At 39.2% G+C, this 24,780-nt stretch overlaps 1 protein-coding gene across 2 annotated transcripts in view; it reads right to left on the bottom strand.

Annotated features, from left to right (window-relative positions):
• The window catches only part of IKZF3 (IKAROS family zinc finger 3), an 86,842-nt gene that overhangs the window by 3,923 nt on the left and 58,139 nt on the right, over positions 1-24,780 (bottom strand). Inside the window, exons 4-6 of one of the 2 annotated variants that reach the window (XM_065909020.1) lie at positions 19,629-19,796; positions 17,467-17,583; positions 7,858-7,974 (exon numbers count right to left, since the gene is read on the bottom strand). In XM_065909020.1, the coding sequence (XP_065765092.1) occupies positions 7,858-7,974; positions 17,467-17,583; positions 19,629-19,796 (402 nt within the window). Of the gene's footprint in view, positions 1-7,857; positions 7,975-8,088; positions 8,220-17,466; positions 17,584-19,628; positions 19,797-24,780 lie in introns of those variants that run through there. The other variant, XM_065909021.1, reaches the window with a different exon arrangement.

The raw sequence follows: 24,780 nt of genomic DNA, 5'->3' as shown, positions 1-24,780 counted from the left end.
AATGAGAGAGTCTGGATACAGTATCAGGAAGTACGGCACAAAGGATTTCTCAGACTTCACTTATTCCTCCGCACCGCGCATGAGCAACGCCCCAGGGCAGTGCGGTGGTTGAGAGCAAGAGCTCCAGAGTCAGACGGTATGGATTTGCTGCTGCCTCACCATTACTAAAGGTGTGAGCAGGGGTAAGTTCCTTGACCTGTCTGTGGCTTCGTGTCCTCGTGTAAAATGGGGGTGATGATTGTATCTACCTGAACTAGTAAGAGCTTGGAACAGTACCAGGCACACTGAAGCACTCAGGAGACATTAGGGTTTTTTTAATTTGGTTTGAATTGGCTTGCGTTTTCTTTCCTTTTTTGCTAAAAGAAATTTGTTTTTTTAAGGAAACTTTATATCACCAACATAAATGGAAAACCAGAGTCACTTGCCACAAATAGAAGGTTAACTATAAAAAATAAAGACAACGAAACACAGCAGTTTATTAAAGTTTGATCAGATACTGTAAGTACCTGTAGACAAAGATCCCCTCTTTCTTTGCTAAAAATAGAGTTTACCGAGTGTGCGATTAGTGTTGAAGACAACTAACATCTATAAAGTCTAAATCTTTCTCCTTGGTATCATCAGGAAGATTCAAAGAGAACTAAAAAGAAAATAATTTTCTGACCACATAGATCAAGGTTTTCAAATGCCCTGTGAGCCTCCTAGCCTTTTGCCTCCAACATTTTGGGGAATGTTGAAAAAAGGTAACACATGGTGGGACCAAATGATGCCCACTCTGAACAATCAACAAGCAGTAGGGCTTAGATCTGGACAATGGCAAACCTCTAATGTTCTGGAGCAAGACAGGCTTGCGGTCAGAATGTTATTTTAAGGATATTAAAGTAACAGCAATGTGTAAGGTGGACCAGAACAGTGAGAAGTTGGAGACAGAAAGACTTGCTAAAAGACCTAATCAGACGGATTTGTCCTGCATCCCCCCTACCTTAAGGCCAACTTGACAGCTTCCAGACAAATACCTGAGAGAAAAAATATGCCAAGAAAATCACCGGGCCTTAACTACTCAATAAAAAGGAACAGAAACAAAGACCTTTGCCAAAGTAATCAATAGTTCTTCTTTCAAGGGCCAGACTGGCTGTGTCTCTGATCAGAGCTCTTTGGAAGAATGAGACTGGAATACTTGAAAGCTGGCTTAAGTCACAAATATTCATTCCCCTGAAAGTGACACAGAAATGATGAGCTTTGGTTTCCTGGCCTTTTCAAGGTTACTGATGATTTTCCAGTGGAGCTAACTCTACTCAGTTCCTCCAAATACTAGGAATCTCTGGAAGTCTTTTTATATTTTTGCCTATCAGAGAGGCTATAGAAACTTTCTGAGGTGGGGCAGACACATCCCAACCTCTGCTTTTATCATTTCTCCCAAGAGTTTGTTTCGCCTGCTTAGGCCAACGATTTCACAGTCTCTACCACCTGCAGCACATGTCAAAAAACAGCTGAGTGCTAAGGTTGTAAGAGGCAAAACAGCAAGAGGAAAATCAGCTCTGGATGTGGAAATATGCGACTGTGTTCTGTGGTTAACGCAGACCATTGTTCATTTTTAAGAAGATGGGAGAGCCTCAGATCTTCACGTGCACGCAACCTGCCCTCATCAGATCCCCTCATCTCCGAGTTACCGTAACTTGAGTAGTGCAGATGATTATCAGTCACCTGTAGACACGATGACTCAATGTGTATGAAACTCAGGAGGGGTAAGCTACAGTAATTGAAAAGCCAGCAGCTCACGTTTCTTTAGTAACACACTCATAAAAAAGGTTAGTCAAACCACAAGAGTGTAACTGCTCCCAAACCTGCTCAGAGCCTCCAGTCCAGCTTCTAGTCAAAATCAAACCACACCTCTGTGTGATTAATGAGAGCAGCTTCGGGCTGAAGTGGAGGTTTTCTTCCAATGAGAATACAAATGGCAACAACAAGTCCTAAGTTTAGAAACCCAGGCTGTCTCATTGGGCTGTTCCCTACCTGTGATTCCTTTTAAAGGTGTCAATCCCTACTGCCTAGTCTTCTGGTAACCCTGAACTGAGCATCTGCCCATCCTGAGTTGTGGCAATGTGGTGAGGGCATATGGTCTTTGGCTGCTAAGTGCCAACCTGAAAGTACATCCTAGCCTAGAGCTAAAAGGGACCTTAGCCGGGCATGTGGATTCAGACTTCTGCCTTGGGCATCCAGGGACAAGATCCACCCCTCTAACCTGGTTACTTCTCTGCTTCACAGTACCAAGCACTGGCCTTATGTGTAAACACTAAGAAGAATAGCTACTATTTATTGAGCCCTACTATATACCCAGTGCCGTCCTAGGTACTTAGTATATTGTCTCATTTAACCTAAGATAAATTATCATCTCGTAGTCAGATGAAGGACTTAAGGCACAAACAAGTTGACTGATTCGCACAGGATGCTCAGCTGGTAAATGGAGATGTGACCCATGGGACCATATACTTCAGTAAGTGTCTGAGCATTAACTGTTTCATGGCTGCTACCTCACCCCTGTCTCAATCCCACCACCAGCAATGACTCTGGATTCTCTGCTGGGATGGTTTCCCTAAGCATAGAAAAGCAACTATGCTTTGTTCTATATGGACCAGGACCATGCACTCAATAAAGATCTAGATGCGTAGAGCATGATGTCCATAAGTGCTTAACAGAGTCCTGGCACATGTGAGCACTCAATAAGTGGTAGATTTATTATTGTTGTTGTTGTTAGCTTCATACCATGGTAGGTGCTTTGAAGAATACAAACTTAATTGCAATCCAACAGGAGATGTAGCATGTGCACAATTTCCTTTCATATTAGTGTACTTAATACTACGTGGTGGGACAAAGTATAGAGTAGCCAAGATAGCAGAGACAGGAAAATACACACCACACCTCAAATATGCCAGATAACATGGGACAAATACTAATTTATTCTTCCTCTAAAGTCTGCTTGAAATCTGAGGTGGTGGAAGTGATGGTGGCGGAGACAGTTACATACATCACGAAAAGCAGACTGTTAAACCCGCCTGGATTGCAGGGGGAGGACAGAGAGAGGACTCAGGACAGTATGGGAATGTAGACCACGTGGAGGTTTAGGGCAGATGGGAGGGAGGGCATTCCAGACAGCGAGCATGGAAAGAATGATAACATAGAAGTGGGAGTAGTTCATTACGGCTGAATTAAAAGATTAGTTGGCTGAAATGATACATTTAGAAAAGACAACTTAGAGACAGATTGTGAAAGGCTCAGAACGCCTGGGTGGTTTAGATTTTATTCTGATGAGAAGCCATTGAAAGATTTTTTTTTTTTTTTGATGAGGAGGAGAAATGATTTTGACATTAGAAAAATAACAATTCCGATGTGATAGTCATCACAACAGGGTAATGTGAAACATCAGAGTTTTCATTAAGTCTTTAAGCGTCTTCAAATCACTTAATTGTATCTGCTGATACCTTCATACCATTTCCCACATGTATCATCGCTTACTCTTACTCCAAGCACATATCCTCCCCCTAGAAAAGGGCAGGTAAGTAGGGTAAATGGAATATCTGATGATGGTGATGGCTCTGATCTCACTCTAAGTGAGACTGAAGTGGCTAACACCCCTTCCAGGAGGAGAACAGAGGGTAGGAAGCCACAGAACAAGAAGCAGGAAGGAGGAGAGAGAAAAGAGAGAGTTGTGGGGGTGGCGGTGAGGAAAACGGAGCTGGAGACCACGTTCGGTGCTGCAGAAGCCTTTGTCCTCTGTGAGTCACCGTGAAGGGCTTCTGGTTGTCATCTGCCCTGATGGAGTCACCACAGCTCTTTTCTCAAGAAAACACACCCTTAAGAGAGAATGACTGGCCTTCGTCAAGAATTTTTCTTCCACCCGCTTTCAGGGACTAGATCCTCCCCTTTTCAAAGCCCCTGTGTAGCGCACGTGACATGGACGGCTCCGGGTGACTTTCTGCGGAAGGAAGGCCTTGCACTGTAGCACATTATAGACCCAGGCTCTGGCCCTGCTCTGTCCCCTGCTAGCTGCATCTCTCCATCCTTCCCATCCCCCTTCCTCCCTTAATGGACGAACTTCACCTACTGGTTCCTAATATTCCTTCAAGCTCAAAAAGGCTATGACTTTGGATGCTTATAGGATTAGGGATTTTGGCCCTTTGGGAAAGGACGGGAGGACATACTTTTTGCTTTTAGAAATAGGCATTAAAACTGCTTCCTGTCACCCTGTTAACCAAAGCAGACAATTTCTCATTAGTTCTTTCACAGGGAGAACCGACAGTGTTTGCTGAAGTGTCAAAACCTCATGACATGTTTACCAGGCGTGAGTGAGATCTTTTTTCATGTTCTTTTCAACGTGGAAACTTCCTTTAATAAAGTAATACATGAAATTAAAAAAAAAAAATAGGGAGATGCTATGGTAACCACTTTGGTCTGAATAACACATCTGTTTTTGGAGAAAGAATGAAAATCAGAAAAAGAAATATGCAGAAATGTAGTCATTTTCCTCCTCCCTCCAGGAGAGAAATCTGGCCTCTATTTTGAGCCAAGTATTTGAAGATGGCCTAGTTAGAAGTATAGTCAAGCAAGTCTGTAACCGGAGAATAAGATTCAGAGAAAAGACAGTCCCTAAGGGGGTTAGGTGCTAAAAGCAAGGTCTTCTTGTCCTTTGGAAAGAACAACTAAGAAGAATTATTTTGATGATGTAAAGATGCTGATTTCTAATGAATGTGTGTCAATTTATTTCCCATTTTATAGAAAGTGATACAACATTTCTTGGAGAATTAAAAAAAGGTGATTTCATTTTTCTCCTCCTTGGGTGATTTAATTTTACTCTTACTCTTCAACAGAGGCATGTTTCTGTGTTTCTAAATGCATTTAGACAATACAATCCATCCTGCTTCCTCAGTTCATCTCTAATGGGTGAACATGCTTTCTACAGGTAATTATCTCAAGCCTGTTAGGAAAGTAACAGGCTGACCTGATGGTATAATCTTCACCTTTACCCTCACAGTTCAAGAGGTCAGAGAAGCCAAGGCTGGTCTGGAAGCTGTGCAACCATCAGCCAGGATTAAAGGGAGTGACTCATTCTTCCTTCACATTTTACCCATTGCCATTTGCCTGGCAGCTGAATCCTTTCAGAAAATGGTGCCTTGGAGAGGAAATAGAGGAGAGAAAAGAGGGAGGGAAGATATTAGCTCCACATGTCTTATATCACTACATCCTGAATACTGCATGGTGTCATAATGTTCCTTTAGTTCCCCTTTGAAATTATTCTTTTCTATCAAAAAGGTTGATTAAGTTAAGTGATTCAGAGAGTTTTATTTTTTAAAAAAATCTCTTAAGGTTCAGGGTATAAGCTAATGCTAGAAGATGAGAACAGTGCTCAGGAACCAGACTATCACACACATGGCGGGAGCTCTATAGACATTTGCATGATAAATGAATGGAGAAAAAGAGTGGACGAATCAGTAGTAATATACTAAGTAAAATACATAAATGTTGAACTAATGTAGCTGTTTTATAGATACTCATGTTAAATGACATCTTTCTAAAAAAAAACCCCTAAATCATATGATATGGTTTATAACATACAACAAACATATAATAACATATCATATCTATACAATCTTGAGAAAAAAGTGATCTGAAGTTATACATATTGACTTAAAGTGGTGCTCATAATTGCTGGCTTTTATACCTCGTCTTAACCGACTTACAGAACGATGGAGCTGGGAGGGACCTTCTCCATCACTCCATCACCTGTTCAGTCTATTTATTTCACAGATGAGGAAACAGAGGCCCAGAAAGGTTATGTGATTTGTCTAAACACACACAAGTTAAGAAATGACTTAACTGGAATCAGAACCTGGTCTTCTGGCTCCTAATCCAGTGCTCTTCCTACTGCATATTATCACAATTAAAAAAAAAAAAGTTCCCCCAGATATTCAGGGCCCCAAAGTCCTGAAGTTGCTGCCTCAGCTCAAATCAAGAGCTAACTCGACTGGTTTCCTGATGCCACCACAGACAGAACATGATGGTTCAGAATATGAGAGAACATGATGGTTCAAAATATGAGAGAAATCAGTACCTACCAGATCAGCATTTCTCCTGAGTCTGGAAATGGAAGAGTGAAAACCTTCTGGTCTTAAACAAACGGAACGGATCCCTGATGCAGTAAGTAAAATGGCATGGACTTGCACATATGAAACGTGTGTTTTTAAACCCATGAAAATACCAAAACAACTTATTAAGTAGGCCTTTAGTTCAAGGACAGGTTTAAGGAAATTATATGAACTAAGTACCTTCTCTCATATTTTAATTCTCTTAGACCAACATGCATTGACCATAAGTGGATTGAAATTAAGTCACTTTACATTTTTTTCTTCCCCATTTCTCCCCACGTTCCTTCGTCTACATCAGCTGCAGCCATTTCTACAGTCAAAACATCCCCCAAATTACATTACACTCACGGCAGAGAAGAATAATTCAAGCTTCCTTTTGTACTCCACCCAGAACCTCTTTACACAAGTACAGCTCAAAAGATGTATGAGCAATATTTTAATATAATGTCATGGTGTCATGATTTGTCCACTGTGCCTAAACTCCATATGGAAATCACTGTATGTCCTCTGACACTTCCCTCCAGGAAAGGGAAGATGGTAATGAGGAAAGAGTCTCTCTAAACTGAAATGCACCAACTTTAGTCTGACATGATTTATTCTTACAATAACTAAAAGGATACAAAAACTTCTCAGCCAATCAACATAAAATAAATAAGCATAAACACCAAACTGGGTAGCTCTGAAATATATGGGTTCCTTCAATATATCTCCATAATTCACATAAAATTAAAAAACTAATCAGACCAGAATTTAGAAATTATCTAGACCAGAATAAAATTTAATCAGATTAAAAAACCAGGCAGGTGTTTGATATCTGTAAAAGCTATTGAAAAGAATAAACACAAAAGAACTGAAGTAAAAAATCAATAGTAGCAACAGCTTTGGAAAAACAGACTGACAGGGTTCTAAAATATTATTGGTGTTGAGGAAGGTCTATTTTTGTGTGATAACTATTTTTGTTCAATATCACTGACTTTCAATTTATAGCAAAACCGATACATTCAATTCAGCTGCCTACTCCACAAATACAAATCTATTTTAAATATCATAGTCACATTTATGTAAACATCTGGGAGAGTTCAACAAAATATTTTTGCCATTTGGCAGTCCTAACACTTTAACGGACATAATTATTTCTTAGCCATCTCATTCTTGCTATGTTTTTTGACAATGTGAAAACCAATGGTATAAAAATTAACTCCAGTAAGACAAGTGACTAAATCAAACCTTGTTATTTAAATCTATGCATTCTCAACCACATTCTTTTAAAACCAATTCTCAATCAAATTCAAGAAAATATAGCAATACATTTTAGAGCCTGAAAAAAGTTTGAGCATGATAAGGGAACCAACTTGTAAAATATAATTACAAAAGATTACAAAAATGCTATCTTGAACATCTTACTGGTGTAAATTGCACAAACTCTCTCATGCAACATATGTCATTCAAAATAAAGAGGAAGGAACAGCATTTCTAACACCAACTTCATTAAGATACTGGATACCAAATACTCCTCCCTTTAGTAGTTAATATTTTTTTAGTTAAAAATGTTTTATTTTATTTGCTCTAGTTATCAAAGTGAATCCCAAAGAATAAAACTTGCAAATGGAAAAATCGATTAACAGAGATTAAAGTAGGAAAGGCCTGGGTAGTAAGCATCCTATGTTATCTCATTCAAACTATCTGCTAACAACAGCAGGAAAAAGGGTTGTATTCTTACCAATGAATTTCTGAGGCATTGAGCTTTTTCGCTTTGCCACATTGCTTGCTAATCTGTCCAGAACGAGAGCTCTTTCACTTCCCATCTCTGCTTTGATGTGTCTTGCCTCCACACTTGCTGGTTTGGAAAAATGAAAAAAGAAGAGGGAAAAGAACACGATGATAAATGGAGAGAAAAAGAAATACACTGGAAGGAAAACTGTCAGAGGTCTGATGCAAACTCTGTTGTTACCTGTTATTACTGCTCAGATTCTTGCTTGGGGTACCTGCTGTGGTCAGTGAAGCCAACACCAGGGCACATTCAAATCTTGCAGTCTTATGCTGACATGGGAAAGCCCGACCCATCCCCAACCAGTACCTTCATTAGCAAGAGGAAGTATTAAATAAACAGCCTGGACGTGGTTGGTTGCAAAAAGATAGATAGATGGAGATCTTCTAACCCCCGATCAGCCTTCTTTCTGATTCTGAGTAACTGCGTGTGACACCTGCAGACTGATATAATTCTTCTTAACAACTTTGAAAAAAAAAAAAAAAGGATGGTGCCCCAGATTTACTGCTCTGTTTATGTTAATAGCACTTTTGAAAATAGATACACTTACCCAGACAGCAAGAAATCTACTCAGTGATTTGTGTATTGAAATTCTGAGTGGTTTTTTCTTTTTCTTTTTCTTTTTTTTCCAGCATGCTCCTTTCAGTTCCTATCTTTTAAATTCTATTTTTCTGGTCTCGGCATTGTCTGTTTCTTATGCTCTTCACATTTCAAAATTGTCTCGGTTAAAATTTCCCTGAGCAACACTTCTGTCTTGAAATTATAGAGCAATTTGTATAATGGATCTGTATAATATTTCTAATGAAAAATGTGAATAAAAACTGCCTAACAATATGGTCTGATTGTCAATCCACAAAGAGACCTTCAAGTGGTAGAAGTCTGTAATTCTCAGACCTGCCTGAATATTAGAATCACCTGAAAAGCATATAAGACACACTTATGCCCGGGTCCCCTTTCAGATTAGTTAAATCAGGATCTCTGGTGTAGGGGCCTAGGCAACAGTATTTTTAAAGCTTTCCAGATGATTTTTAAGATGCAGCAAGAATTGAGAAGCACTGAAATAATATATAAATAGTGCCGACATAGAATCAAACTGGAATAAATGTAGTATAATTTAGTCTGGTATAGCACGCAGTACCCAATAAGAGTTTACATCTGAAGTTCAAAGAGACACCGGCTGCTCTACATACAAGGCTTTAAATTTTAACATATAGGAGTCAGTAAACTTTTTCTATAAAGGGTCAGAGAGTATTTTAAACTTTGTGGGACACATAGAGTCTCTGTTCCTACTCTTTGGTTCTCCCTTACACTTTACAAATGTTTAGTCCTAATGTGCACAAGTAGGTTGCTGACTGCATTTGGCCTGAGGGTCATAGTTATGCACACCCCTGCCCTAAGCAAACACGTTGTGAGGCTACAAACATTTCTCTCTGTTTTATCATAAGCATTTCCGGAGGTCCAAACTAAATGAAGTATCCATACATTCCCAATGTCTCTAAGGAAGAAGAAACTGAAATCAGTTTATGGGGCTAGAGTAAAAAGCAAGTGATGAGTGCAGAGTGGAATTTCCCACCCCCCCCCCCCAAATATATAAACAGATTTAGGAATTGTCAGTACTCATTGTGCAGTTAAAAGTTTACTGTATGAAGTTTACTGTATGCAGTTAAAAGTTTACTGTATGAAGTTTACTGTATGCAGTTAAAAGTTTACTGTATGAGTTTACTGTAAGAAGAGATTCTAGGGAGATGGTGAAGGACAGGGAAGTCTGCTGTGCTGGGGTCACAAAGAGTCGGACATGACTGAGCAACTGAACAATGACAACTATATACAGAAATAATGTTCCAAGTTTCGTGGTCTCTGGGACATTCAGAACCACAAATGGACGTGCCCAGAGAGAAGAAAACTGGTCATCTCTGCAGCAAATGAAAGACAAAGAAAGACCTCAAGGGCAAGACTGTCAAGAATAGTCAGGGTGAGAGATCAGAGCCAAATCAGAAAAAAAGAATTCAAAGTATTAAATAGTTTTCATTTTACTATTGGCACCTTTTTGGTTTTGCTTTTTAAAAACTCCTTGCCAGTCATTACACAATAAATTATAAAATTCAATTCAAGAATAAAGTTCAAGAATAAAATGAAATCTGGCTCCAAAAATGAATAAGAGAAGAGATTGATGACAATGACCATATTTACTAGACTTTGTTTCTTATCAAAAATAATTCTGTGCTCTAAAGAAATAAATCCCAGCCTCCAGTTTAAGCTATAATAACACTGTTTGTATAAATGAAGATAAGAAGGATCCAAATAAGGGGGATGGGCAGCTTTGGGGCTAGTGGTAAAGCACTGTGACTTCAGCTGACAGATCGCTGTAAATAACAGGTACTTTAGTGACAGGACGCTGCTGTTGAGCGAAATGGGTCAAATTCTGTCCAGCAAAAGGATAGGTTTAAATGACCAAACAGGAAACTATTATACATATTATTTCCTTTCACACAAACCACCACCAGATGTGGCACTACCCAGAGCCCCAAGAGCAGAGAGATGAAAGACAAAGGCCTGGGATTTGAAGTAAGCTCCTGAGGCTGTTATAAGGAGGCTTTTCTTAGGAGTGTCAAAGAGGCAGCTCAGTTTGTGCTTTGACTTGGTTCCAGCAAGCTTGAGGGGATTAAATCTAGGTAAGGTCCTCCCCCACCCCACTCCTGCCCCCCGTATTTATTATCAGAAAGATTCATAGTAAAATAAGAATGAAAAACAGTACTTTGGGAATTTTAAGCTTTCTCCCCATCTCACCACTACTCTTTTTCAGTCTTTCAGTCACTCCTCTAACGGCCCCGTTATCACCCAGAGATTTGTCAGTCCCAGGACTTCCTGCAAGCATTATGCTGTCAGTTTGGTTTTCCCGTTTAGCTCTCAGGAGTCCAAAGTCACCATCAATCACCACAAGCATCTTTCTGAGGACACATATTCTATATACTCTATATCTGGGAGGCTGCAAAGGCGGGTATACAATGACCTGAATAACGTAATTGGGGCATGTCACTAAATGGCAACCTTTAGAGATAACATCATCTTTTATCCCTGGTTACTCACCAAGCTTGTCTTGACAGTCATTTCTAGGTAAATCATACTCTGGAAATCAGTGACCAAATGCCTGACATTTAAAAAGATAAAATTCTGGAGTGTTTATGGACACATAGATAATTCGAGGCAAACGGGGAGACTCTCCCATACTCCACAACTCTGATTTGATTGAAAAGAGTCCTCTGAAACTACTAATCTTCTTTTCTTTTGCCATTCCAAGAGGCCTGTGGGATCTCAGCTCCTCAACCAGGGACTGAACCCCCACCCCCTGCATTAGAAGGCAGATTCTTAACCCCTGGACCACCAGGGAAGTCCCTGAAACTCCTAATCCACAGGGCTGCCATCTACCAACACCCTCCTGCAGGGCCATTCACTCAAAATATCAGCTTCATGATGCCAAGTCTCAGTGTATATGTGCACATACTCTAGAGATTAAGGTAATCTTAACTAAATTAACTGTGTTTTCCAATTGGCAAGTTAGGCACAGGCTACAGTTTCCATTGATTATGGTATACTCTCATTTTCTTACCCCAACCTTTCAGTCTACTGCCTTGCAGTTATTGGACAACTGCTGTACTAAATGATGCACCCTGTAAAACACAAAGAACTGCTTTGGAGTCAAGACAATCTCTTTGGGATTACAAGGAGTCTAAGCAGTAGACTGAAAGGGAAAAAAAAAGGACTTGGCGTTTGGTCCTCTGCTTCAACTTTAAGACCCAACTGTCTATTTATACAAACAGTCTAGACTTGTTATCTTGCCACATCATGTCTCAGAATTTAAGTAGAGGGAAACCAGTTTGGCAAGATAGTAAGGGAACAAGATAATGGGTTTAAATGACGAAATAGGAAATCCGTTCCTGGGTGGTGTTTGGCAGTTTAATGTTGCAAGGGGTGGGTGTGGGGAATATGGGATGGTGGCAAGGAACAATTTGCACACTTGGTTCATCAGTGAGCATAGGAGTAGGACTAATTCTGGGTTAGTTCCCCTTCATGTTATTTGCTACTTGTTACTTTGACTTGGTTCCAGCAACCTTGAGGGGATTAACAGGGGAGATAACCATTTTCATTAGCAAAATGATTTTAATGACATGTTGGAAAAATAAGTAATAAAACTCATACGAAATCAAAATTATAGAATAAGTTACTGTCTTTAATCTCTGTACAAGTGTTAATAGTTCATCTGGTTTTTAGTTAACTGGTTGCATGATGTCATTTCTATTTCAAAGTGATTGTAGATTTAACTATATAATTTGTTGTGTTTTTGTTCAAAATCCTTCATTAGATCTTGAAGTGTTAAATGGAGCTCAAATAAGAGGCATTGCTTCCTGTCTCTTCTATAGTGTGGTCAGCCAGTAGCTGATGGAGAGTAGAACAAAGGGGTGATATTATGCAATAAGAATTGTCTAACAAGAGATTGCTATCAAAGACCAAGCCAGGTTCTAACAAAAATGTTGCATAAAACCGTTGCCTTTTTGAGCATGTACAATGAATACTACTTGTGAGTTAGTATTGACTTTCTAAAAAGAATAATCTGTTGGGAAAATAGACATTTAAAACATTTTCAGCTTTTTCTTTGGACTGCTATTTGGTAAAAGTACGGATTTTTTCTGAAATTCTCATGCTTGTATTATCTCAACCACAGCAATGAGGACGAAGATAAAAGGTTTTGACTTCTAGATTCATAAATAAATATAATTATTCAATTACTTTAAAAATCTTGTTATTGCTAGAACTCATTGTCATACAAAAATATGTCCCAATCCAAGTATTCATAATTTGTGTGAAATGAGGCTAAATGAATTTCTATACCAGCTGTTAGTCCCTTTCTGGAATAAGGATCAAGCTAATGAGAAAATGAAATCTGTGGTTGTCTATATTCATTCTTCTTTTCATATATACTCCATTAAGACAGCAGAATTGGGAGTATCTTGATGATGTCTGGTATAGAAACTTGAGCTGAAGTAACATTATTACATGTGTCTCTGTTAGACCTTTATATTATATTAATAGATCCAGTGCTCAATCCCTTGTTGGACTGAGTTCTTTGAGGGTAGGGGTTTAACCTCCACTCATCTTTACAAATAGCTCTGACACAGAGCCTGGCCCATGAGAATGCCACGAATGCTATCAGAACAAAAGAAAATGATCAGCAAAGGCAGGAGTCTTGTTGTCCAACAAGATCTTCTTTTGCAGACTGGTCTCCAGTCCAAGGTCTTTTCATCTGTCCTGCTTCCATGAGGGCCTGATTCCTGACTGGGGCAGGTTTGTCCCAAGGCTCAGCTCTCACAGTATGCTGCAGTTCAACTTACAAGAAGCACTTGATGAATAGTTGGATGGCATCACCAATTCAATGGACAAGAACTTGGGAGAATTCCAGGAGATGGTGAGGGACAGGGAGGCCTGATGTGCTGCAGTCCACAGGGCCGCAAAGAGTTGAACATGACTGAGCGACTGAACAACACCACTTGATGAATAAGTGCCACATCCACAGGAGAACATCATCCCTTTAAAAGCCAGTGATGGGATTTCCTCAATGCTACAGGGGGTGAGAATCCACCTGACAATGCAGGGGACACAGGTTCGATCTCTGGTCGGGGAATATTCCACAAGCTGCGGAGCAACTGCTGAGCCAGCGCTCTAGACCCACAAGCCATAACTACTGAGCCCGTGAGCTGTAACTACTGAAGCCTGCGCACTCTAGAGCCTGTGTTCCACAACAAGAGAAGTCACCACAATGAGAAGCCTGTGCATTGCAATGAAGAGTAGCCCCAGCTCACTGCAACTAGAGAAAGCCCAAGTGTGGCAATGAAAACTCAGTGCAACCATAAAAAAGAGAAAAAGGAAAAAAACCTAGAGATAAAGGAGTAAAAGGTACCACTGGTGACACTATATTGGTCAGGTTCAAAATGGAACACTATGTCCAGACCTGGACTCCCAATTCTAAGAAGGAATTGAAATAGAATATCATGTAGGGACCTGTGACAATAATCAAAGGATTGGCTTGTGTTCGATCAAAGATTCTTTATATTTTAGATTTTAGAAAAAATCATGAGAACTCTTTGAAATATCAAAGATAAACATGACAAGCAGTGTTTAACCATTCTTGATTAAACTGTGACTTTATACATTTTCTAACCTGAAACCACCATAACAATATATTTGTTTTTTTTTAAATCAAAACTTGCTGACTTAGTTAGCCTTTTATTTTTTTGCTGAGACTTTAAGTGTTTTGCATGCATTCATCAAACCAACCTATGAAATGCAAATTAACTCAACCTCTGTATTTCAGTATTTCCTGAATCACTTTATACCACTGAAGATAACAAAAAAAAATTCTTTGAACACTTTTCTTTTTTAAAATTTAATTTAATTTATTTATGTTTGGCTATGTTAGGTCTTCACTGCTGCTTGGGCTTTTCTCTAGTTATGGCAAGCAGGGACTACTCCTTAGTTGTGGTGTGTGGGCTTCTCATTGCAGTAACTTCTCTTGAGCACAGGCTCTAGGATGTGTGGGCTTTAGCGGCTGGGGCTTATGGGCCCATGCTCTAGAGCACAGGCTCCATAGTTGTGGTGCACGGGGTTAGTTGCTCTGAGGCATGTGGGAACTTCCCAGATCAGGGTTCGAACCCGTGTCTCCTGCATTGGCAGTCAGATTCTTTACCACTGAGCCACCAGGGAAGCCCCTCTATCACCATTTTTCTAATTTGAAATTCCTAAAAAGGTCATGGGGGTAGGAAGTAAGGTGGTAACCTTTCTTCAAAATCACTAATTTTGAACTTATTGTTCATAGCGGATATTTTACTCATGTTTTCCCCTACTTCCAGGACAATCAAGACATATATACATACGAAAGTGTCTATTAATTAGTATGTGTGTTATTCTACTTTTGCTAACTAAATAATATATGACCTTCAAAAACACATAACTAATACAGTCATTTTTCCAAAAGTAGAAAAAAACTAAATGCCCATTAACTAATAAATGAATGGATAAAATGCAGTGAATCCATATAATAGAATATTATTCAGCTATAAAAAGGAATGAAGTGCTACCACATGGATGAACCCTGAAAACAATATGCCGAGTGAAAGAAGGGAGATATAAAAGGCTACACAGTTTATGATTCTATTCATGTGACAAGTTCAGAATAGGCAAATTCTTAGAGACAGAAAGTAAATTAATGGTTGATGGGGGCTGAAGAGCGGGGGAACAGGAGTGACTGATAAGGGGTACAGGGTTTCTTTCGAAGTGACAAAAATGTTATGAAATTAGAGTGGTGATGGTTGTATAACTTTTTGAATACATTAAAAACCACTGAATTGTACACTTTAAAAGGGTGAATTTAATGGCATATGAATTATGTTCCAATATGTCTTTGAAAATGAAAAAATAGCTAATCATGAAAACAACAAAAGTTCTATTGATTTTTAAGCAAGTCATTGAATTTTTGATGAGTTTCGGTATTCTCAACTCTAAAATGAAGAGGTGGGATCAGATGCTCTCTTTAATTTGTCTTGCTTTAAATATTAATGATTCTACTTGGAATATAAGTTTCATAACTTGAGAATTTCTCACAGTAAGAGCTTTGTCTATTGTCTGAAATATGGAACTTCAAGTAACGATGCCCAGCTGACTAAGCTTAAGCATGTTGCTTAAAGATGTCAAAACCTAAGTTTTAGGTTTTTAAGAGTAAACATTTCTCTTTAGAAATAAGAAGGAAATACAACTCCTTGATAAAACTAAACATGCCATCAGGATAAAAAGCAGAAGCAGTGCACACCAATGGAATTCAGTTGGCCAGCTCCTACCACCATAAAATAGGCTTTATCTAAAACAAAAGTTTCCTTTCACTCAAAACGGGTACAGTTAAACTACTCAAGATTTCCACTCCATTTTTCCTGAGTTTCACATTATTTCTGTCACATTTTTGTAGTCTTTCTGTTTTAGAATTTTCAAACTATTCAATTGCAACTACTACCATCAAGCACCAGATCCCATGAGGATTGATACTTACTCTAAATAAGCAACTGGTTCAAGTAACCAAATAAAAATAGCAGGCAATCCAAGCTGCAGAACCAGTGAAATGAAAGTCGCTCAGTCATGTCCAGCAACCCTATACAGTCCATGGAAATCTCCAGGCCAGAATACTAGAGTGGGTTGCCATGCCCTCCTCCAGGGGAATCTTCCCAACCCAGGGATCGAACCCAGGTCTCCCACATTGCAGACAGATTCTTTACTGTCTGAACCACTAGGAAAGCCTAAGAATACTGGAGTGGGTAGCCTATCCCTTCTCTGAGGGATCTTTCTGACTCAGGAATTGAACCGGGGTCTTCTGCATTGTGGGCAGATTCTTTACCAACTGAGCTACCAGTGAGAAAGCCCAACCAGGTTGATGGTCAATTATATGGGTCAAAGGACAACTGCAGGGATGTTACACAAAAAGGTTTCAGGTCGTTTCAACTCAAGAATGAAAGGAAATAAAACCACAACTGATACACGGGAAGACATCTGGTGTTTCAACCAATTGCCACCAGGCATGTAATTCAAAACATGGAATAAAATATGAAATTCCCAGAGCCAACTATAAACATCACAATAAATCATATGAGTGGACAAGTACATGATTTGGGGGCCCTGTGCAAAGAAAATCCTTGTGGTTTTAATGAACTCTGCCCTAGCCACCCCTCAAGCTGCTTCTACCCTCAATCTTTGCCATTTCAGTTAATGGCAACTGCATTCTTCATCACATTGCACATCAATCTGTTAAGAAATCCTGCTGGTTCTATCTTTATACTATATAGAGTTAGAACACTTTGCACCACCTCTACAATTGCCAAGACAATTTTCTCTTGCTTGAATTATTGCAATGGCCTCCTAACTGGACTCCCCAGTTTCTAATCTTGCTCCCAATACAACCTATTCTCAGTAGCAACTAGAGTGATTTTTTTTTCAAATGAGAAGTCCAATCATGTCACCTCTCTGTTCAAAACCTTCTGAAGATTTTTAATTTCACTTAGAGTAAAAGCCAATATCTTTACAATGGCCTACAAGGCCTGGTAAGATCTGGTTTCCTATTTCCTCTCTGGCCTCACGTCCCATTACTCACTTTCTTCCAGCCACACAGGATTACTTACACTTCTTTGAATTCAAGCCCCAGGGCCTTTGCACTTGCTTTTTCCTAGTGATCTGCAGGGCTCTCCCCTCATGCTTTTAAGTCTGTTAAAAGGTCAGCTGGCTGATGGTTCTAACTCACCTTCAGCCCCCAGTACCTGCTTTATTTTTCTCAATAGCAATTACTGCCTTACAAAACATCAAACAAAACTGTATGTTACTTTTTCATTTTGTTTCTAGTCTGTTTTTCCCAATGAGAATATAAACTCCATGAGGGCAGGTTTTTTTGTATTTTGTTTACTATTGCAACCTAACACCTAGAACAGCAGGTGCTCACTAAATATGTCCAGAACAGGTGTTGCATGAACTCACCAGTCTCACCCAGGTCAGTGCTCTGAAGAAATGTACGGCAGCGCTCCTTGTGCTCCTCAAGGGAACTTCTCTGCTTGTAACTCCTTCCGCAAAACTCACATTTATAAGGTTTCTCAACTATAAGGAGAGCAACAAGGGGCACTCAGTGACCCTCAGGGGTTACAGAACAAACGGTGTATTGGGGCCCTGTGAAAACTGTCCCGTAGGAAGGAGACTGCTGAGAGAAGTCAGAGAACTTGGATACTTGTGCATCTACATTACTTTTAAATTCAGTAAACTGAAACAAGGTTATAGCCTATGATTGATTGTCATGTACTCTTTGAAAGGATAGGTTCCTTCCACAAATGAAAGGATTTAGACTTAATGACTATCCTAGAGCACAGTGTTTTGGCTCCAAATCCAATCTTGCTTCTTCAGGAAAAAAGTACAAAAAGGAATATTTTATTTTTCAAGGAGATTCGTGTGGTTTAAGAATGAAGTAGGAAAAAAAAAAAAAAAAAAAAGAATGAAGTAGGAAGAGATCCTGTATTCTGTGACATCCAGCTGGCTGTAAATAAAGAATGCTGCAGTGTGTGGGTATTAGCCACTAAAAGTCTTTTTAGAGCACTGACCTATTTCAATAAATGTAGCTTGTGGCTATAGCAAAGTCTGGGCTCAATTAATAAAAACTGACCTAACCAACTGAGGATCATTTTGAATAATAGAAATAAGAAGGAATTTCAAAAAATGACTTCATCTAAATTTATAAGACAAAGCAAAAATTTCCTCAAAAGTTCATCCATATAGTACAGACCACCTTTAATCTCCTAACTCCTCCAAATGCCTTACTGTTATAAATAATAACTTCAACTCTGTGTGCAGGGCTCACCTTTCTGACTTGTCAATAAAATGTACACCAGAAATGTTTCAGAATTTTAGGGACTGAGATTTTTTTTTTTTTCCAAGTCCTCTTGCTCTGTTTAAAATAGAGCCTTTGGGCTTAAAGCACTAAAAGATCCTTATGGAATCACAAATTAAAATAAATGCAGGTTTTCTGGGGCCAGGAACGTTAAGTTTCTACATAAAGTGAGGTCCTCTAGAATCTTAAAAATAACTGCCATTGTTGGATCTTACCTGGAAAAAGCAATAGAAAAGAACTACTCTAATTTTTAGGACCAAACTCAGCCTTAACTCACTACTTTGAACAATGAGCTTTAAGAGAAACCCTTCTTTTACCCTTTACCATCTCTCTCAGTGGGTTTTCTTGGGGCTCATTTGTTTAATCCTTAGTCTGAATTGTGACCAGTTGCGGGTTTAGGGCTGGGTTTTAGTCAAAGCAGAATGTGGATTAACATAAAAACAAGCCCTTTTTTTTTCCTTCAATTAAAATTTTGTCAGATAACATCAAGAACATGAGGTCCCAAATTTGAAAATAAACCCAGTTTTATTTTTCTAGGAGGGAAATTCTAAATGTTAGTTTAATGTGGTTAAAATAAGGAGTGAAAACATCAAGAGAGAACATAGCTTTTTATGAATTCTTATTGCTGCTCATCTTTTAGAGATTAAAAATAAATTGGGTGATCAAGAAGAAAGCTAGGTTTAAGAAATTTAGCTCATATACACCTAAAACTAATATAATGTTATATTTTTAATTATATCTATAAAAAAAAAAAAAGAAAATCTAGGCCAGAATGACCCAAACTCCCCAAATAAGCCCAGATGAGCCAAAATTTACCCTCAACAGAGATTCATACCCAGTTTACAGTTTTATACAACTTACAAACTGTACATCATTTACTTTATCCAGACTTTTGAATGAATAGTATGTGTGTATATTTTTAGAAAAATAATCTTTTAATAAAGTTTGCCATAAAAATACTGAAGGCTATAATGTTTCTGCAAAAATTAAAAAAGCATTTTTACAGTGCAGGCTTCTCCGGTCTGACTGTGTTGTTCTCTAGGGGTGCAAAGATGGTAAGGAGATGATCATCCCCATTGAGCCAGACGGAGAGCAATTAATGTCTTAATGGAAGTGTAATTAGCCCTAGAGGTCTCTGCTGTTGTAACCCTTCAGAACCGGAGTGACAGATTAAAGCCTCCATACTTAACTCTTTCTAGTTTCCTCAATGGGCAAGGAGAAACACATATTTACTAGATATGGAATGCTCATTGCTCTCACTTACCAGAATGTGTCCTAAGATGACCTGTGAGTGCATCTCTTCTCTGGCATGCGTAGTTGCAGAGGTGACACTTAAAAGGTTTTTCCCCTGTGTGCAGTTTAATGTGGCGGAGGAGGTTACCTTTCTGAGTAAAAGATGCCCCACACTGATTACACTGGAATGGGCGTTCACCTTTAAAAAGGACAAAAAGGAGATTTCTGATCACCCGGCAATTGGCGAAGCATATGCACAGATTCGATGCCTATGGCAAAAGCTCATGTTTAAGATAGTTTCTGTTCATTTTGGGATCAGATGGAAGCTGTATTTCAAGGGAAGCCTAGGACTGACTTAAGGAATCTTCCTTCTAGAAGAGAAAAAACACTCATCTGGCAAGGCTAGGTATCACCTTGCCTTGGATCAGAGCAAAAAAAATGAATAGCTTTAGAAGTGCTTTCTAGACTTAAGTTTTTGCGTTACTTAGCATTCCTTTTAAATAATCTCAATCTATAAAAAGAGTCACAGACTGAAGTCCTAATAAGGTATAGAGAGCCAGAAATGCTTTTTTTTTTTAATTGAAGAAATGCTTTTTAAAGTCTCCATATCCTACGTTAGATGAAATCTATTGGGCTTGGTGGGAGTGTTAAGTTTGCATGCATCTCTATAGACTGCCTTTTTGTTGTCTGAAAATAAATTTTTTAAACTGTTAATAAAAATTGAATCCTTTCATCTACCAAACTTGAACCCAATACAAAAAGGAGATCTGCTGTTTTAAAAGTTATGCAAAATATATGCAAGATGCTTAAAAAGCATATCACACAATTGAACTCCCACTTGTTACTGAAGAAAACTATTTGGCTGACCTAGAACACCCTGATCTCTACAGTCTTATTCATAGCATTTGTGATATGCTTGTCAAATGCATGGTGAAGCAGGAATAAAAATCACTAGGTAAATGGAAATGCAGAGAGGGAAAGAGACTTCAGAATCATATAAAAAATCAATGAAAAGTAATCAAAAGTTAAGTTCTAAATTACACCACTTCTTTTCTTATGTGGTTGAATTAGGACAGTTTTCAGAACAATGGAGAGAACAGACTATTTACCAGTATGGCTCCGCTTATGAACCATTAAGACATTGAAGCTAATGCAGGATAATCCACACACATCACAGTTCATCTTGCCACTGGTTGGCCTGCTACTATCATATGAGACAACGTGTCTTTCCAACTTAATGTTTTCATATTCATTATATTCTCTTGAATAGCTGTAAGGAATTTCAGGCTCTTCTGCATTTCCCATGGGCTCTGGCTTTAAAACATTCTCATCCCTTTCACTGTATTCATCTTTCACTTTCATTGAATCATCTGCAGGGAGGAAAATGCAAGAAATGAACAATGATTGTTTTTGCAGCTATCAAAGCAGCTGAAAGAACAGAGACCCACAACTGACAATTAAATACCAAATGAAGCTAAAAATATTGTACATCTATAAAACAAGAAAACAGCATTAGGATGATCACTGATTATTTGAATTCAGAGCCACAGTCAGGGGAAAACACAAGACACACGTGTACACACACACAAACACACACAAAATAGATGACAGCATTTTAGGCCATTCAGAAAATTAGAGATAACAGATTTTAGCTATGACTGCTCAGAGCAACTATGAAAAAAACATTTTGAGCAATTTTTCTCCAGTACCGGGGGAGAAGAAAGGTTCTCAGATTTATTACCTTTTTTGGTGGCTGCAATTACAAGGCAAGGTGATGTACTCTTTGGTTTCAAGAAGAAAATACTATTTTAATTCTTCAGTTGCATCTAATTTAAGCCACTAAGACTGAGAGTTGAACAATTAACAAGTTTTTTTTTTTTTTTCCTGATTTTAAGCCATGCCTTGCCTCTTCCCCTTCCTTGTATACAAACTGCTAAAATGAGTCTTATCTCTCTCTCTCTTGGAACTGATAAAGAGACAACGCTGAACGTAGAGGAAGCTGGCAGTACTAGTGAAATACTGTTGAGAAAGATAAAAGGAGAAGTAATCCTTTAACATAACCTTCTAAGGAGTCACTTTCATTGACACAGGTAAATGAAGCTCAACCTAAGCAAGGGGAACAGCACCAATAACCAATACCCAAGTTAGGGAGGGCTAAACTCGAAGCCCTAGAATAAAGCACTGGATAGGAGGGGTGTGGGTGGCCCAAGTAAGTTGGCGTATCAGGTACTATTTCAATAAGAGTTGCAACACTCTTAAGCTGAAGAACATAAGAAATGAAGAAGGCAAAAAATTATGTACTGATACTAAGAAAACCTAAAATATTTGCCTGATGTAATAAAAATAAATATTTATAAGGGATTTTTCATATATAAAACATGCTGCATAAATGTTCACTTTAAAAAAAATTCATTCTTAAAAACTGGAAATTGTAATACTCCATGGGAATCATAAGTCAATGGGATTTCAGGGCTGGAAGAGAATTTAGAGATCATCTGATCCAACCCTTGTTCTTCAGAAGAGGAAATCCGGGAACAGAGATGTTTTGGGGACTAGCCCACAGTTACACAGCCAGTTAATAGCAGATGAACTGGAATTAGAACAAAGAACTTGGATTTGCCCTTGCACTCTGACACATAGAGTCTAATTTGCTCCTTATATCATATTCCACACTCCCTCGTTAGTGGTGTAGATGTTAAAGACCAAAACACTTTGAAGAAAAGGTATTAAAAAAAAATGACATCCCTTCCAAACAACACCAGGAAGTGCAGCTCCTGTTGCCACACAGGAGGAAGTATAACTGCAGCTGTGCCTGGCTTGCTACCTTCTACTCAAGTTTCAATTTTCACTTCTATCAAGGTTACCTTTCATCTATATTAACTGTGTTTGCTTAATAGAGCAAGACAGGGCCTAACCACCAACAGAGGAGCCACTGCGGCAGTACTGTTCCACTGCTTCTCACCACGGTTCACGGTTCATAACCTTTTGCTCTTTGATTAGAAGAGATGCAGGGCTGCAGGAAACATCCAGCATGTTTCAAACTGGCCCATCCTATGCATCTGGATTGTATATGAATTGATATCTATTTCCTACATGGAGAGAGATTCATCCCCTTCCTTGGACACATCTTGCCTGCTTTCAGATGGAATTTGTTTCCTTAAGTGGTTTTTGTTTTTTAAATTTTTTTTTTAAAGAGAAGGATGCACCTGAAGCTTGTACCCTCCTCTTTCCTCCATCACTCCAGCTGTGGGTGATATCCCACCAAAGCTTGAGTGCTCTTCAGTTTGCATGTAGGCGTTTAAAACAACCTCAACGGAAAACTTCAGCTACTGAAAACCAAAAACAGCATATAGAAAAGGCCAGCAGAAGTGGATCCTTTTCATCTGGGTTATAAAATGTTAATATGAACAGACTCAGGCTGTTCTGTGGTCCATGATAATTAAAGTCTGGTAAGATCAATGTTTTGAGTCTTTCTGAAAACACAAGACATAAGAAGGTTGCTCCTTCTCTCAGGATTTTGGCTTTAATGGGCTTGACCTAGAACTCAGCACTGCACCGGCCTAGCTCAAAACAAATCCTTGACTTTTGTTCTTGAGGACTTAGCTGTAGAACAAGGAAGACAGTATTTGAGACTCAGGGCTCTAAGGGAACAAATCCAAGCACATGAACAGGGAATTGAGGAAGTCCCTTGGACTTACTGGACCAAGAGAGTTCCTGATTTGCTCTTGCGGTCTTACCAGTTTTAGATAAAAGATCTGGATGGCCTCTCTGCATGGTTACTGAGGATCAACAATTCACTATGGTTTACCGTGTGAAGATAAACAAAGCTGAATACTAGAATACATTAATTAGTATATAAGACACAAAAGGGATTCCTGAGAGATTGTTGGGCTTAGCACCTAGTCTCCAAATATAGTCCACCAAAACTACCAGAAGAGAAACTAGTCTGCTCTAAGGACTAAGAGATTCATTCCATTCCTTGGGAGGAAAATTTGTAGGAGCAGAGGAAAGGGAGTGGGAGGGACATTCTACTTAGTGTCCCTTGAAAACAGTAATAAATATATCTAGTGGTAAATAACCCACCTGCCAACGCAGGAGATGTAAGAGATGCAGGTTCGATCCCTGGATTGGGAAGATGCCCTGGAGGAGGGCATGGCAACCCACTCCAGTATTCTTGCCTGGAGAATCCCATGGACAAAGGAGCCTGGTGGGCCCCAGTCCATAGGGTTGCAAGGAGTCAAACACAACTGAAGCGACTTAACACATGCACACACTAAAATCGAACTTACCACTTTGAACCCCAAACTGCTTCTAATGTTTGATGTCTTTTTTTCCCATCTGTACCTGCAGCATTCAGGATCTTAGTTCCCCGACCAGGGATCGAACCTGGGCATCCTGCATTTATTGGGAGCTCGGAGTCTTAACCACTGGACCACCAGTATAGTCCCTATGACATCTCAGAGTCACACATGGCATCTTCCTTCTTCCATTCTCCAAATCTTGAAACTGGACGACTTTTCCATTCAATCTCCACATCAAGTCAGTCTCCAAGACCTACAGATTCTATGTTCTTGAGATCTCTAGACACCAACTCCTCTTTTCTATTCTCTTTGAAATTTAGTTTAGCCTCTCATTCCATCACACTTAAACTCTCTCAACATTCCCTTTCTAGATAGATTTAATACAAAAGTAACCTGTGCTTATGTCTCTACAATCTCAAAACTGATATAAAATTGCCTGTAATCTGGATTCTGTCTTCTTAATTCACTGAATCTGCTCCCCTAAAGATCTTCAATAAACTCACGATTCTTAAATCCGTGGTTTTTTTGTGTGTCATTCTCCCCAACTTCTCTGCAGCCCTTGATACTGTTGACCACCATTCCTTCTTCTGTATTCCTACTTCTTCAGTGAAACTGAAACTTCTTTTCTCACCTTCTGTGAGTGGGTATGAAAGTCGCTCAGTCGTGTCTGACTCTTTGCGATCCCATGGACCATACAGGCCAGACTCTGTATGGCCGGAATACTCCAGGCCAGAATACTGGAGTGGGTAGACTTTCCCTTCTCCAGGGGATCTCCCCAACCCAGGGATCGAACCCAGGTCTCCCGTATAGCGGGCAGATTCTTTACCAGCTGAGCCACAAAGGAAGCCCAAGAACACTGGAGTGAGTAGCCTGTCCCTTCTC

This window comes from Muntiacus reevesi, chromosome 18 (genome assembly GCF_963930625.1).
Source record: "Muntiacus reevesi chromosome 18, mMunRee1.1, whole genome shotgun sequence".
Taxonomy (NCBI): domain Eukaryota; kingdom Metazoa; phylum Chordata; class Mammalia; order Artiodactyla; family Cervidae; genus Muntiacus; species Muntiacus reevesi.
This window is presented reverse-complemented; position numbering and strand designations above follow the sequence as displayed.